Below are 16725 nucleotides of genomic sequence, written 5' to 3'. Positions count from 1 at the left end.
AGCTGTTAGTTCCTGGGCTCCTGAAGCTTCGGTGCAAATTTCAGAGCTCTCAGCCTGGGCTCTGGACGCAGGGGAGGGGGATGGGCATCCCTGGCATCTAGGCGGAGAGTTGACCACTCGGCTTGTATCAGCTCCCCGTTACAGAGATTCAGAGGGTGGAGGCCCAGCCTGGGTTTCTGGTCCAGAATGTCTGGGTTCCTGTGGCACCTGCTCATCTGTTATCTTCTGGGAGCTTCCGGTGAAGCCAGGAGGGTGGGGTGGTCCCTGCTTCAGAGGGTGGACCCTCATCAAGCCAGATTCCCCAGGGAGCCCCAGGGAGGGTGCAGGGCTGGGCTCTGGCCCCAGCTGTGTTGGGTCAGGACCACTGGCTGCACACCTCCAGGGGGCGCCGTTCACATGGAACGCCATATTTTCTCTGCTCCAGGTCTACCAGAGACCCCGGCCCTTTCCACCTCTTCCTCGGCTTCCCATCCTGGTCCCGCCCTCCCCTCTCTGGGGTTTCGATCTCACAACAGTTCCGAGCTGGCGGCGGCCCATGGTTTGTTCTCCCCAGCTCTGTTTCCCAGAGACTGAGCCAAGCTGCTGTCTGCCATCCAGGAGGAGCTGTGAATTCCTGAATGGACACAAAGAAGTAGCCCGGGACCCAGCTGGAGAAAGGGAGCAGCCCAGAGGGCCCAGGGCCAGAGGGACAGACAGACAGACCCCGCTTTGTCTTCTGGACAAATCCCTTTAGTCCTCTGTCCTGGGGATTCAAGGCTGCCACTGCCAGGCACTAGCCTGGCCCGGAAGGGGCGACTGCAGCACTTTCCCTGGGCTTTGGGCCCATTTGGAGGAAGAGGCCCACTTCTTTCCTGGAGCTGCGGACCTGGCCGGGCCCAGGCCTGGAGGGGAGGGAGACATTGCGGAACTCTGAGCCTGGGCCTGGCTGCTTCGGACCACGGGGAAGGGGCAGGAGGGGAGGGCCAGTTGCTGGCGTGCCCAGGCCTGGAGGGGGGCCCAGGTGGTGGGCACAGGGCAGGTGGTCAGCAAGCTTAGGTCCCCTGCCCAGGGCTGCCCGCAGAGACCCTAGGGTGGTAATTTAGTAAGCACACCTTTTACAGGCCCCGCCCAGACCTGGCTGATAGGAGCCTGAGGCTTCTCCATCTTTATCCCTTTACTGGAGTGTAACTACTGGATCAAAATTGGGAAAGGAGTACGACAAGTCTGTATCTTGTCATCCTGCTTTATTTAACTTATATGCAGAGTACATCATGCAGAATGCTGGGCTGGATGAATCACAAGGTGTAATCAAGATTGCCGGAAGAAATATCAATAACCTCAGATATATAGAAGATACCACTCTAATGACAGAAAGTGAAGAAGAACAAAAGAGCCTCTTGATGAGGGTGAAAGGGGAGAGGGAAAAAGCTGGCTTAAAATTCAGCATTCAAGAAAGTAAGATCATGGCATCCAGTCCCATTATTTCATGGCAAATAGAAGGGGGAAAAATGGAAACAGTGACAGATTTTATTTTCTAGGGCTCCAAAATCACTGTGGATGGTGACTGCAGCCATGAAATTAAAAGACACTTGCTCCTTGGAAGGAAAGCTATGATAAAGCCAGACAGCATATTAAAAAGCAGAGACATCATTTTGCTGATAGAGGTCCATATAGGCCTCTATATGGTTTTTTCCGTAGTCACATATGGATGTGCAAGTTGGACCATATAGAAGGCTGAGTGCCAGAGAATTGATGCTTTCTAACTGTGGTGTTGGAGAAGACTCTTGAGAGTCCCTCAGATTGCAAGGAGATCAAACCAGTCAATCCTAAAGGAAATCAACCTTGAATATTCATTGGAAAGACTGCTGCTGAAGCCGAAGCTCCAGTACTTTGGCTACCTGACGTTAAGAGCCGACTCATAGGAAAAGACCCTGATGCTGGGAAAGATGGAAGGCAAAAGGCAAAGGGAATGGCAGAGGATGAGATGGTTAGGTAACATCACTGACTCAATGGACATGAATCTGAGCAAACTCCAGGAAATAGTGAAGAAGAGGGAAGCCTGGCATGCTGCAGTCCATGAGGTTGCGAAGAGTCAGACACGACTTAGCAAGTGAATAACAGCAACTACTGGAAATTGTGTGCCTTTCCATTAAGGCTGGAAAACTGAGCACACCCATGGGACCAGCACCCAGATCAAACCTCTTAATGATTCCAAGGGTAGCCACTGTCCTGGTTTTTATCCTCAAAGACTACTGTTGCCGGTTCTTGAAGTTTCTGTAAGAGAGCACGTCCTGTTTGGTACCATGACTGATGCGCCCGCGTCTCTGAGTGCAGGGTATTCGCTGACTGGTTCTCTTTGCAGTCTAGTTCTGTTTGGGACCCTCTGCCATGTATTTCCAGGGTACTCTGGGTGGGCAGGTGGATGGTTTCCAAAATTCTCTTTGGGACTAGCCTCTCTCCTCTTCCAACTCTAATGTTGTAGGTTGGAGAACATAGAGTCTCAAATGTTGATTTCAGACATAGACTTCCATATTTAAAATATTTTATTAGACTTTAACAAAAATTTTTTTAGTTAACACTGTAGCCAGTCAAGCAGTACAGAAATAGAAAAGAAACAGTATTTCCCCTCTTCTCCCCAGGCTCTCACTGGGGTTTCCTTTCGTACTTCCTGCTTTTCTAAACCAGCAAATTGCCTCCCACCCCTGGAATCGTGTGACCTTGGGCAGCCAAGGTCCTGGCTGGATTAACCCATGTCTCTGGAGTCCAGCTAATCCAAAAGCTCTGAAGGTTTTTTTTTTTTTTTTAAAAGACAGGGACTGTTCCTGACTGGTTACGTTGAGTCTGAACAACGTAGTAAATGCTCAAAGATGATTGGTTATTTGGTTGCTTGCAAGCATCACCTGTTGCATGCAGGCCCTGCATTGGGTCCAGGTAGGTGAAGCGGAATCAGGGCCAGGATCACAGGCTGCTGTGGGAGTCCTAAGGAAAGAGTGCCTTCTTCCTGGGAATGCTCCAGGAAGACAAGAGGGGGAAGGAGATTCCAAACAGGCAACCTAAGCAGTGGCCTTGAGGTAAGAACGGGCACTTTACAATCCAGTCTTGATGGAGTGTGATAGTAGGGCTCAAGGAAGGCTTTTCAGGGGAAGGGCCTGGGTTCTGAAGGCTGAATAGGAGTTGACCTGGGCTCTGAAGACTGAATAGGAGTTCACCAACTGGAAAAGAGGAAAAGGGACTTTTAAGCAGAAGAAACAGTGTGTGGAAGCCCAAGAGGCGTGATGGCTGTGGACTATGGAGAGAGCTTTCCTGGGGTGAGGAGAAATTACAGGGAGTGAGTGAGTCAGGGATAGAAAACAAGGGAAGCAGATGCCCCTGGAACACAGGGTCTTCTAGCCCATGCAGGAGCCGCCTGGTGATTTCCGTTCTGGGCCTTGGCACAGGCGTTTATGCTCTGGGTCCTCCAGGGCTTTACCCTGGCCAGTGGGACCTGGGAATCTTGGTGAGGACGGTCCAGCATGGGAGGGATTCACAAAGCCAGAGTTTAGGGGGCCTGGGGTCATGGATAACTTGTGGCCAGGGCTGCTCTGACCACTGGCCAATGAGGTGGGGGTTTCAGGAGCTGGGAAAGGGCTCTGTTCCTTCTCTTCCTTCACCTCTGGCTCCACACCAGCCCTCCATCCAGGAGAAGATGATAAGATACTTTATACTACAGTGTGAAAGACTGATGGCAGAACCTTTTCCATCAGGACCATGGACAGGGCTGAAAGAGGAAGTGAGCGGACTGTCTCAACCTGTCTGGGCTGCAGTCGGCTGCACCACTTCTGAGTTGTGTCTCAGAATCCCTGTATAAAATGACAGGCATCATCTCGGCCCTGCTCAGTTTACAGCGTCCTTGTGAGGCTGGGAGAGGGGGAGGGAGTGGAAGCTTTTGGGGGAACTCTTACACCAGTAACGGCTGCCTCTTGCCTGCCCGGCGCCCGTGGCAGACATTGCTAATTCATCACCTAGATTCATTCTCAGAATTGTTTCAGCACAGCGCTCCTATCCATTGATCAGAACTGGCGTGTGAGCTGAAGTCCGTTTACTGCCTCTGCTGGGCCCAGTGTTCATTCTGTGGTCCTGGGGTCCGGGGCCACTCCTGCTGTGTGGCACCTGGCATTGTCCAGGTGGGGCCCCTCAACCCCTCCCTGCCAGCCTCTTCCTCCAGCCCACTGCTCCTCAGCCTTGCCCCTGCACTGGAATTGCGTGGGAAGTTTAAAAAAATTTGCCCCCACCCTGTTGATTCTGTTTTGTCAGGGACTTTGGGACTTTTCAGATCTCCCCGGTGATTGTTAAGGGTAGCAACGCTAGCCCTGGCCCCTTCCTCCAGCCTGCTAGGCGAGGGATGACGTTGCTGTTGTCCTGGGTGGTATTGGATTCCGGAGAGGGGAGCGGTGATGGCCCAGCAGAGACTCAGCTCATGTCACCTCCATGCTGGCGCGTTAACAGAGGGTCTTTGTCTGTGCAAAGCTTCTTCTTCCCTTACTTAGACATGTCAGAGCACCTCTGCCGGAGCCGATGGAGGAGGCAGAAAGGGCTCAGCGTGTATACGTGCCTCTTGTGTGCAGGGCACTTCACACACCGTGTCTCGCTACCCTCCTGTAGCCCAGGTCTTGAGGATGGACAATCCCAGGCTGAAATCCTGGCTCTGTCCTTTCCTAGCTGTCTTGAATCACTTCAGTTCAGTTGCTCAGTCGTATCCGACTCTGCGACCCCATGAACCACAGCACGCCAGGCCTCCCTGTCCATCACCAACTCCTGGAGCTTGCTCTAATTCGTGTCCATCAAGTCGGTGATGCCATCCAACCATCTCATCCTCTGTTGTGCCCTTCTCCTCCCGCCTTCAATCTTTGCCAGCATCAGAGTCTTTTCAAATGAGTCAGTTCTTCGCATCAGGTAGCCAAATATTGCATTAGAAAGGTGATTTGATTTTCTGGACCTCAGTTTTCTCAGCTGTAAAGTGGATTCAGTAATACTATGGAGGATTTACAGTCACAGAATCATCAGTGTCAGTCATGGGTCGATGTGTACTGAGTGCCGTGCACAGATTACTCCATTCCATCCCTTTGGGATCCCCCAGGGTGGGTACTGATAACATCCCCATCACTCAGATGAGAAAAGTGAGGCCCAGAAGCCTTGAGTAACTTGTCCACAGACACACGGGCTGATAAGGGATGGGGCTGGGGTTGAAGGAGTAGGAACTGGAAGGGTTTTGAAGTTCTTGGAAGTAAAAGGCAAGAAGGGACTTTTTAAAGAAATGTGTTTGTTTATTTGCTGTGTCTGGTCTTAGTTGCATCATGTGAGATCTTTCGTCGTGGGGCACAGACTCTCTAGGTGTGTCTCTCGGGCTTAGTTGCTCTGCAGCATGTGGGATCTTAGATCCCCAACCAGGGATCGAACCTGCATCCCATGCATTGCAAGGCGGGTTCTTAATCACTGGACCATCAGGGACATCCTCTGAGAAGGGACTTTTAAAGGTAATTCTGGTGTGAACCCAGCAAGAAAAGAGGAGAGTGGTAGAGAAAGCCTCCATCTTCTGGGAGAATTCGTGACAGGCATGACTAAGATGTTGGCCGAAATACGGACCCTCACTTTTCTCATCTGAGCAATGGGGATGGTGTCAGCACCCTCCCCCCTCCCAGGGGATCCTAAGGCCAGTGTGGCGTGGTCTCAAGTGGGATGAGGAGCATGTTACTGGATAACGGACTGAAGGTCCTCATTGTGAAGCAGCTGGTATCTTTGCCCGAGTTGTCTCTGTGCTCGTGATCTGGGTAAGGCGGGACTCATACATGGTGTCCTTGGCCGTCGAGCAGAGGAGGTCCCCGCGCCCAGTGTTGATGGGGTGGCTTGGCCCTCCCAGCTGCTTATAGTGAGATAGGGGAGGAGAGAAATGAATCGAAGAAGGGATTGTGACGCAAAAAGCAACCGGGGCGTAAATATTTGGAGAATTCTCTGCCTGTCCATACGTTAAATAGCAGGCACGTGTTCAGGAGGGAACACCGCTGGATGTGGCCCTCAGACCATTCGTGAGGAGATCAGTGTCAATGGGGACCATGGGCCCATCCGCCTCTACCCTGAAGCCAGGGGTAGAATCCTCCCAGCTGGGGCGAAGGCGTGGAGGAGGGCCGCGTGCGGGCGCTGTTGCTTGGGAAGAGGGAAAAGCAGAGGCAGTTCAGAGATCTCGGGGCGGGACCGGCTGCTCCTGTTTCCAAGGGTGGGGGCGTCTCAGGGGTGGGGTGACCTGCTGAGCTGTGGGGGAGATGCTGTCACCCAGGGCCCCCGGAGGGCAGAACATGGGACCAAAGAAGACGTTCTCCAGCCTGAAGGTCTCGAGGAACTTGCCTTGCTCCCCTTTGGACTTGCTTGGGCCCCGGCACCCCTTCCTCCTCCTTTTTTCTAACTCTAACAGGTCCCTGCCTTTTTTATTTATTTAGTCTTGGCTGCTCTGAGTCTTCATTGCTGCACGAGGGCTTCTCATTACGGGGGCTTCTCTTGTTGCAGAGCATGGTACCCCTTCCTTCTTTTTGGTATCTTTTTTTTTTTTTTAATGGGAATGTCTGTCCCGTGTCTGTCCCACCGTATTTTGGAAGCACACAGTTTAGTTGGTTTCCCGGACTCACAGCAGGAGAGGAATCTTGCCTCAGAATGAATTGTACTTTGCATCTCACCCGCGTCTGATGTAGTTGCTTCGCTTGTCTCGACTTGCTCGCTCTCTCAGTCGTGTCTGACACTTTGCAGCCCCGTGGACTGTCGCCCGCCGGGCTCCTCTGTCCATGGGATTCTCCAGGCAGGAATACTGGAGCGGGCTGCATTTCTTCCTCCAGGGGATCTTCCCGATGCAGGGGATGGATGCAGGGATTGAATTCGCCTCTCCTGCATTGCAGGCAGATTCTTTACCACTGAGCCATCCGGGAAGCCCCTAGATGACGTTTCAATGAGATTTTGAATTTTGGGCTTTAGAGGATTAAATTGGGCTGGATTAAGTTGAGGCTTTTGGGGTTGTTACATTCAAGAAGAACATACATTTGAGGGGCCTGCGGTGGTACATCCTATGGACACACGAGGAAGTTGTGTAGCAGCCCAGAGACGTTAAGACGTTTCCCCTGTGTCACACAGCAGCAAAGTGCCCATGCGGGGACTTTCCACCCAGCTGTGCATCTGGCTCCCAAGCCCTGCCCCCACCAGCTCAGGGTGGCAGTCGACCTTCTGTCCCGGTCTCCCTGGCAGCTCAGTTTGGGAGGCCTCCACAGGGAGCTGCCTTCTCTACTCCCATGAAATGCTGCGGCCACGTGGTCGTCTAAGTGGCCGGGCTGGCCACAGGACGCAGATTCTGTTCTCCAGAAAGGAGGCAGAAGGCCCATTTCCCTCCTTTATTTGAACCAGCAGCAACTTACTAGAAATGCTGACTCTGAAATTTCCCACAGTCTTGAAGGCTGCCAGCTCTGTTCCAGAACATTCTAAATTTTATCTCTGCATTTCAGCTGTTCAAAATGACTCCCTCGTCCCCGTCCTGGGGAAACAGATAAATAAGCCATGGCACGTCCATACAATGGACTAGGTCTCAGCAATAAAAAGGAAGGAACCATTGACCCAGGCAACAGCATGGATGAAGCTGACCTGCATTAAGCTGAGTGAAGAAAGCCAAACTCAAAAGTCTGTGCCAGGGGGAAAGAAGAAAAGAGGCTGGAAGGGTTGAGATGATGGCCAAGAATAGTAATGTTAGGAGGGTCCATCTTCTTTTCATAGGAAACAAGTTTGTCTTAGATACAGTTTAAGCAGAAAATAAGTAAACCCCTGTTTGGCATTCAAAGCACAGTTTCTTATCACCTAAGAATACACTTGACTTTATTCAATCAATTCTTTTTAGTCAGTAAAAAAAAAAAAAGAAAAAAAAATGTCTGCAGGGCTTCTGTGTGACCCCGTGCCTATGAGGTTCTGGAAATGGGAAAGTTATGAGGGGTCAGAGAACAGAGCAGCGGCTACAGGACTGCAGGAAGGGACGGGGCAGCAGGAGGCAGGAGGGCGTTTGGGGGGATGGGTGATGGACCTTTTATTTCTCTTGATTTCTCTTGGTTATGGTGGTGGTTATACAACTCTCTTCATTTACATAAACTTATATAAATACATTCTGCAAAAGGGGACATTTTACTGAATGTAAATTGAAAGGAAAATTAAAAACATAAACAGTGAAGGCGTTCTCCTCTTCAAATGCCTGCCTAGAGTTTTATGAAGGAAGAAAAAGGATGCCACCAGGAGTTAAAGCGTTCTTGACTCTTGCGGGCTGTGGGAACTGTTTCTTGGGTCTTTGCCCCTGGCCCCTCTCCACTCTCCCGACCACATTCAATAGCTGCAGCCCCGGGTGAAAGACAAGGAAAGTTTTGTGGAGCCCAGAAATAAATAAACTGCCCCATCCCGGTTGCCATGGCAACCTTGACATCACCCTTGGACCTGAGTGCCTGGCACCGCGGGGGGCTTGGTGTTTGTTAAGGGAGCAGGGGAGAGGGTGGTCCCGGCTACAGGTAGGGGAGACTTGGTTTCCCGCTTGGGAGGAAGGTGTCAGCCGCACCCCTTCACGGCGGGCCTTGGAGTCCCAGCCCCCAGCCCAGTCAGAGCGGGGCGTAAACTAGCTGCGCCTCTCTGGGGGGCTCTGGGGCAGAATCTGTCAAAGGGAGCACCGTGTGTCCCTGTGTTAGCGTCTCTGGTAACGGAGGAACACACACTTAGTGGCTTAGTTGTTACCTTATTTATTTTTTTGCCACATTGCACTACATACGTGATCTTAGTTCCCCGATCAGGTATGGAACCTGTGCCCCCTGCAGTGGAGGCACGGAGTCTTAACCAGTGGACCGCCAGGGAAGTCCCCACACTTAGTGGCTTAAAGCAATGGAAGTCGGGCCCAGGTCTGGTTCCCTCTGGAGGCTTGCGGACGCACCCGCTCCGGGCCTCCCTCCCAGCTTCTGCCGGCTGCCGGCACCCTCAGCGTGAGCTGCCCCAGGCCTGTCTCCGCCCCTGTCTTCACTCTGTGTCTCTCCCCTGCTTGCAAGGACACCTGTCATGTTGGATGAGGGGCTCACCCCCTTCAGTGTGACCTCATCTCAGCTGGTTACATCTGCAGCTCTTGACAAATAAGTCAGATTCCGAGGTCCTGGGGGTCAGGACTTCAGCACAGGAATTTTGGGAGGACACAATTCAGCTGTTATACGCTATTTTTGTTGTTATATTTGCTTTAGTGGTGTAGATCCAGCATACAGGAGGTACTCAACAAATGCTAAGTGGGCCACACCCAGCATGCATTGGGAGTGCAGTCTTCACCGCTGGCCCGCGGGGAAGTCCCCCACGCCCGGCACGGACACAGCACACAGAGGCGCCTTATAAATGCTCTGTGCACCCTACTGCACTGAGCCCTTTGTTCTCAACCATACACTCATTTCTCATGTTTGTGGGTCTTTCTAGTAATAATCAGGTTCCTGGATGGGGGCTAGTTTTTGGTGTTTTAGTGGAGTTTAACCCCACCTGGTGGGTGATTCTTGGCAGATTCCAAGGTGAACCTCCCACTTGCCTGACTCTGAGCCAGTGTGGCCCTGCCCGCCACCCGAGAGCCAGGTGTTGGCAGTTCTCATCTCCCAGCCTGACTCCCCTGCCAGCCTGGCCTGGAGACGCCCGCAGGGAGTCCTGTCAGTCAGGTGCACCGACCCGTCCCACCCGGGTGATGTCGCTTCCTGACTCTGTCCTGGGGCGCCCGCTCCGGAAAGCAGGGGTCGTGATGGCTCTGTGGGCCGGTGGAGCTCCTGTGAGGAGCAGGCGAGAGACGGGAGGACAGAGGCGGGGGTGGGGCTTGGAAGATTCTCTAAAGACACCAGAACATCAGGAATGTTTATCGTCGGAACTTCTGGGAGACCTGGGTTGGATCCCTGGGTTGGGAAGATCCCCTGGGGAAGAGAAACGCTACCCACTGCAGTATTCTGACCTGGAGAATTCCATGGACTGTGTAGTCCATGGGGTCACAAAGAGTTGGACATGACTGAGCAACTTTCACTTACACTTTTCCTGGTGGTGCGGTGATTAGGACTCTGCACAGTCACTGCAGGGGCCACGGGTTTGATTCCTGGTTGGGGAAGTAAGATCTCGCATGTGGACCCCCCCCAAAATTTTTTTTATAAAAGGAATGTTTACTGTCAAGATGAAGTCACCTGGCTGTTCCACCTGTGGACCAATGTCCAGCAGAAATGAGTGCATATGTTTACTACCATGAATGCTCACTGCAGAGTTACCATAACAGCCTCAAGCTGGAATGTCCACCTCCAGTAGATGGGATAAATGAACTGTGGTTTGCTCACCTGGCAAAATACTGTATTGCAATGAAACCAACCAATTACTGCATCTGACAAAAGTCACGCTGAGCCCAGGGAGCCAGACCCAGAGGGTGTGTGCTGTGTGATCCCACAGATGGGAAAAATCAAGAACCGGCGAGACTAATCTACAGTGACAGTGTGTGTGTGTGTGTGGGGGGGGGGGTGTGTGTCAGGGGCGGGTTCCTTGAGGGGTGGTGCTCTGGGGAAGGGGCGTGAAGGCACTTTCTAGGGTGTGGGAAAGGAGCTCTGGGTGGTGGTCATGTGGGCATGTGTCTGTGTAAAATCCATGGAACTGCACCCTGGGGAGCTATATACCATATGTCTGTGACGTGTAAAGAAAATTAAAAATAGGAAATGAAAGAGCATGCTGCACTCCGAGAGTTATTTATTTATTAATATTTTGGCCACGCTTCATGACTTGCGGGATCTTAGTTCCCTGACCACTAATTGAACCTGGGCCCTCGGCAGTGAGAGCGAAGAGTCCTAATCACTGGACTGCAAGGGCATTTCCTACAACCCGATATTTACCAAATATGACTTTGAGGATTTGGCTCAAAATGCCGGATAGTCCAAAAAAGGTGTAACAGAGAGAGGAAGTGAGGGGAGGGGAGCGGAGGCGGGCCCCCTCCCCACCAGCAGGGCCGAGGGCCCCTGGGGCTCTGTGCCCACGGCTGCTGCCAGCTGCCTTGGCCCAGCTCCCGGGGTTGTGTGTCTCCCTCCAGGTTCATGAACCACCGGGTTCCCGCCCACAAGAGGTACCAGCCCACGGAGTACGAGCATGCTGCCAACTGTGCCACCCACGCTGTGAGTCTTGGGGGGCTGAGAGCCACAGAGGGGCCGGGAGGCAGCCTGTTGCCCTTGCAGTCAGTGTTTCCATCACACAGCGCTGACCTGAGGGGGCCTGTCCCTCGGGCTTTCTTCCATGGCCCGCAAGAGTGAGTGGGATCCCGAGGGAAGGTCATGTGGGTAAATGGGTCTGTGGCTCTGAGCATGCCTCTCTTTGGCCTTAAGAACCTTCAGTGGCTCCCTAGTACCTGGTACAGCGTCCGGGCTCGGTAGAAGCTCCCAGGTACAGGTCTTGGCCTGAATGTCGGCCCACCTCCCACTGCCATGGTTTTGCCCCCAGGCGCCAGCACCCTGAATCCCACCTGCTGTTTCCAAAATAGAAGGCACGACCCAGTGTCTTTGCACATGCTGTTCCCAGGGCCTGGAATACTTGCCATCTCCCCCACGAAATCCTGCTCTGGGCAGCGGTCGTTAAGCCTTTGGGCCCCTTTGAGGATCTTACAAAGATCCGGACCTACACTGTCCAGCTTCATAGCCACTAGCCTCGTGCAGCTGAAATACGGCACGTTTGAACTGAGGTGCTCTGTGACTGTAGACTACACAGCAGCTTTTGAAGACTCAGTGTGAAAAAAAGAATGCAAGATATCTTAATTCTTTTTATATTAATGACGTGTTGAAATGATGCTTTGGATATATCGGACTAAGCAAAATATATTAATAAGGTCAGTTTCACCTATGTATTTTTTCATTTTTAAAATGTGGCTACTAGAGAATCTAAAATTACCTGTGCTGGGACTTCCCTGGTGGTCTGGTGGCTAAGACTCTGAGTTCCCAGTGCAGGAGGCCTCGGGTTCGATCCCTGGTCAGGGAACTAGATCCCACATGCTGCAAGTAAGAGTTTGCACACTGCAGCTAAAGATTCTGCACACTGCAACTAGGATTGAAGATACCAAATACCACAACTAAGACTCTGCACAGCCAAATAAATAAATAAATTAAAAAATAATTAAAAATAAAATTTCCTCTGCCACCTGCATTGTATTAAGTAGTTCTATCGGCTGGAGCTGCTATAGAGTCTCTCTCCAAAATAAGTGCTCCTAACACACAGAAGTAGACAAACTCTCTTGGAGACCCTGTACCCTGCCCCCTCCTGTGCTTTGGAGAACTCAGACTTCTCAGAGGAACCAATGGATAAACCAAGATTTGAAGAGTGAGTTTTCCAGGTAGACATTGTGGGGAGGGACATCTCTGGAGAGAACCCCGTGGGCAACAACGCAGCAGTGTGAAGCATCATGGCCAGCCTAGGGTGCTCGAGGCCAGGTTAGCAGTGGACATGGAAGATGCGGGCAGTGGCCAGAGATGCTTCCTGGAGACAGGAGATCTCGGCTTCCTGTTTCACCATTACATTGTCCAGAGCTATGCTATCCAGTATGGTAGCCACTGTCCTTGTGTAGCTGTTGGATTTGAAGTTGAAACCGGTTAAGATGAAATAAAATGAAAGTGGCAAGTCCTTAGTGGTACAAGCCACATTTCACGTGCTCGGTAGTTGTGTGGGCTTGGAGGCTTCCATACTGCGCAGCGCAGGTCTAGAACCTTCCCTCCATCACAGGAGTTCTGTTGGGCAGTGCAGGTCTGGAGAAGACGCCTGGGGGCCGCTCGGGGGCTCTGCGCTTGTCTGGCCCCCCCCTCCAGAGGCCAGCCTTGCAGCACCTCCCCCTCCCTGCTTCCAGCTCTGGATCATCCCCAGCATCCTCGGCAGCTCCAACCTCTACTTCCTGTCGGACGACGCCTGGGAGGCCGTCTCCGCCTGGATCTACGGCCTCGGGCTCTGCGGGCTCTTCGTGGTGTCCACCGTGTTCCACACCATCTCCTGGAAGAAGAGCCACCTCAGGTACCTGCTGCCCAGCCCACCGGTGTGGGTGCGTGCGTGGCAGGGCATCCAGGGCTGGGGCCCACAGTGGGCCAAGGGGGAGGCAAGATGCCCTGGGCTGTGCTTGGCTGAGCGGGGGGGGCCCAGGATGGAAGGCCTTGTGCCTCGTTTGCTTCAGGCCGGCGGGGTTGAGTCCCTCCGGGGGACCCCCTCACCCTCAGAAGCCTCGTTTGCTCCCCTCTGAGCAGTTGGCTTCCCTGGTAGCTCAGTCGGTAAAGCGTCTGCTTGCAATGTGGGAGACCTGGGTTCAATCCCTGGGTTGGGGAGATCCCCTGGAGAAGGAAATGGCACCCCACTCCAGTATTCTTGCCTGGAAAATCCCATGGACTGAGGAGCCTGGTAGGCTACAGTTCATGGGATCGCAAAGAGTCGGGCACGACTGAGCGACTTCACTTTGTACTTTGAGCAGCTAGAAGAACAAGCCCCTCACTCCCAGGGTGTTTATGAGGGACCCTGAACTGTCACAGTAACTGTCTGTTTCAGGGCACCCCTAAGTTCTGGGCACTCTGCAGCTGTCACTTTGGATGCATTAGCGTCCTGGATTTTAATTTTGATTTGTTGTTTTTAATTTTTTAATTGTGGTAAATACGCACAGTGTAAAATTTACCATCTTGACCATTTCCAAGTGTACCATCCAGTGGCATTAAGCACATTAACACTGTTGTACAGCCATCACCACCATCCATCCACTGAATATCTCCATCTTCCCAAACAGAGGCTCTGTCTCCGTTAAACACTAACTCCCCATCTCCTCCCAGCCCCGGCACCGCCCTTCTGCTTTCTGTCTCTATGAGCCGTCTGCTCTGTGCACCCCATGTAAATGGGATTGTGTACTGCTTACCCTCCTGTGAGCACAAGGTCCTCAGAGTTCATGCTCGTCATAGCAGGTGTCAGAATCGCCTTCCTTCTCAAGGCTGAATCATATCTCACTGCGTGGTTGGACTGTACTTTGTTTATCCATTCAGCTGTTACGGACACTTGGGGTGCCTCTGCCCTTTGTCACCGGCTTCTTGACTGACTGAGACATCCCGGGACTCATGCACGTGGCAGCTTACAGAATCCCGGTTCTTGTGGTTGACGACTCTGAATTCGGAAGGTGACGGGACATGCTTAAGGTCACATTGCTGGTCGTGTCCAAGCAGAACTGATTCCAGGACTCCGGGGCCCCCCCAGAGTGAGGGGACGCTCGGGTCCATTGTAGCAGCTGCAGTGACCACAGGCCCCCATGCCCGGTGCCGCTCTTGACCCCAGAAGCCGTGTGACTGCTGTACCCACCCATCCTGCCCCCATTCTTTCCGTGGGTCCTGGTGGACCCCACTGTGTGAGAGTCCTGTGGCTGCTGGAATGAATTCCCACACATGGAGCATCCTGAAACACCAGGAGCTTAGCCGCTCACGGTTTAGGAGGCCAGAGTCTGGGATCAGTGGGGCCACGTCTCCAGGGCAGGACCCTTTATTTCCTTCTCCAGCTTCTGGTGGCCCCCGTGGTTCCTCCGCTTGTGGCCGCGTCGCTCCAGCCTCCGCCTCCATCTCCGTAGGCCTTCCTTCTGTGCATCTGTGTGTCCCCCTCTCCTCTTCCTCCTAAAGACACGAGTCACTGGGTGTGGGCCCACTTGTCAGCGGTGTGACTGTGGTGCCCTTTGGTGTCCTCATCTCTGACGTGGTGGGTGAAATAATGGTCCCGACCCCGCTAGCTGGGATTAGAGAGGTCATGCTTAAGAGCTTTGCGCAGTGCTCTGATTACAGAATGTGCCCTGTACATGTCAGCTGTTGTTACTCCCTGTATTTCTAGGGAGACGTGCAGTTAGCCCAGTGTCAGATAGAAACACTGGCCACATTTAATGAGGGCTGCAGTGGCCAGACTGAATCAGTTTGTATTAGTTATCTACTGCCGAGTAACAAATTATCCCGAATCATGGAGACTTCAAATAATGATAGACTCCAGTTCTCTTTCTCTAAGCTTCAGAGAGGCAGTGTTTGGGGACCTTAGCTGTGTGGTTCTGGTCCAAGGTTGCTGATGTGGTCAAGATGCTGCCGGGGCTTCCAGGGGCTGGAGAAGCCACTTCCGAGGCTGCTGCCTTGCAGGGCTGGCGCATCGGTGCTGGATCCTTGGGGGGTGCTTGGTCCTTCCCACGTGGACCTCTCCATGGCCCTGTGGCTTGTTCCCCTCCGTATTAGTGATCCAAGAGAACAAGGTGGAGGTTGTCAGCCTCAGAAACCACACACTGGCACTTGTGCAACCTCCCATTGGTTCCATACCTTTGCTGTATTTGTTGTGGGAAGGGCTGCATGAGGGTGTGAGGACCAGGAGGTGGGGCTCCTTGGGTACCATTTTGGAGGCTGCACCACGCTGGCCAGATGTATTAAGGAATGTGGTCTGCTCTTGAAGGTGAGGTCATAATGGAAACAGGTAACATTTATGAGCACTTCCTGTTTTGCGTGGTGCTAAGTCCTGACCCTCTTCATCCTCACCCCGTGGTAGGATGCCAGTACTCCCCCCGTTTCACAGATGAGGGAGCTGAGACCGGGCAGGGCAAGTACTTGCTCAGGGTCACTGTTCCTCCGTGGTGGGGTTGGGATCCGAATCCAGGCCTTCTGGCTCCAGAACTTGGACCTGAACCGGAATACCAGAACCCAGAGGGTCTTCAGGAGCACCTAGGTTTGCTGGTTTAATGAAAAGAGACTGAAATAAAATTAATAAGTGTTTAATTTTCCATGTTTTCTTCTGCTTGCTGTGCTTCTATTGAGTATGTATTTTTTAGTTCATTTTTATTTTATTTTTTTTAACCGAAGTGTAGTTGGTTTACAATCTTAGGTTAGTTTCAGGTGTACAGCAAAGTGATTCAGTTATACACACACACACACACACACACACACACACGTGTATACTTTTTCAGATTCTTTTCCCATATAGGTTATTAAAAATATTGAGTAGAGTTGAATTGTTTTCATTGTTTAATTGAAGTATAATTGACGTACAGCATAAGTTACAGGTGTACAACGAGGATTCACAATTTTTTAAAGATTATATTCCATTTATAGTTACTGCAAAACACTGGCTATATTCACCATATTGTATGATACGTCCTTGTAGCTTATTTTATTGTGTTTTATTACTCAATATTTATTTATTTAGTCACATCTCAAGGCATGCAGGATCTCAGTTCCCTGACCAGGGATTGAACCCAGGCCACCGCAGTGAAAGCACCCAGTCCTACCCACTGGATGGCCGGGGAACTCCCCTTGTAGCTTGATTTATACGTGATACTTTGTATCATGTCATCGCCTTCCCTGTCTTGCCCCCTCCCCTTCCCTCTCCCCACTGGTGACCGCTAGTTTGTTCTCCATATCTGTGAGTCTGTGTTTTGCAGACTGTGTTTCTCTGTGTCTGTTGTGAGTCTGTTTTTTTAAGCTACTGAATTTTTTATCATTTGAAGTCTTTCAAAAAGCCCAGAATGTAAAACAGAATGCAGAGTTGCTTTGATTAGCGAAGTAGGATGTCGGGGAGGAGGGTCCTTGACGGAACCCCTGAGGTGTCTCCATTCAGCCCCTGGGGTGACAGGGAGCCTGGCTGGAAAAGCACTGCCTTGATCGCTCACAGATGGGGACACTGAGGCCCGAGGGGGGATGGTGGCTGGATGGG

At 52.0% G+C, this 16725-nt stretch overlaps 1 protein-coding gene across 2 annotated transcripts in view; it reads left to right on the top strand.

Moving 5' to 3' along the window:
* MMD2 (monocyte to macrophage differentiation associated 2) overlaps window positions 1-16725 on the top strand; it is a 57677-nt gene that overhangs the window by 21336 nt on the left and 19616 nt on the right. For both annotated transcript variants that reach the window (XM_081552713.1, XM_081552712.1), the window contains exons 2-3: window positions 11090-11171; window positions 12884-13044. In XM_081552713.1, the coding sequence (XP_081408839.1) occupies window positions 11090-11171; window positions 12884-13044 (243 nt within the window). The remainder of the gene's footprint in view (window positions 1-11089; window positions 11172-12883; window positions 13045-16725) is intronic.

Source organism: Giraffa tippelskirchi, chromosome 13 (genome assembly GCF_054371585.1).
Source record: "Giraffa tippelskirchi isolate mGirTip1 chromosome 13, T2T-mGirTip1v1.2.pri, whole genome shotgun sequence".
In the NCBI taxonomy this organism is placed as follows: domain Eukaryota; kingdom Metazoa; phylum Chordata; class Mammalia; order Artiodactyla; family Giraffidae; genus Giraffa; species Giraffa tippelskirchi.
This window is presented reverse-complemented; position numbering and strand designations above follow the sequence as displayed.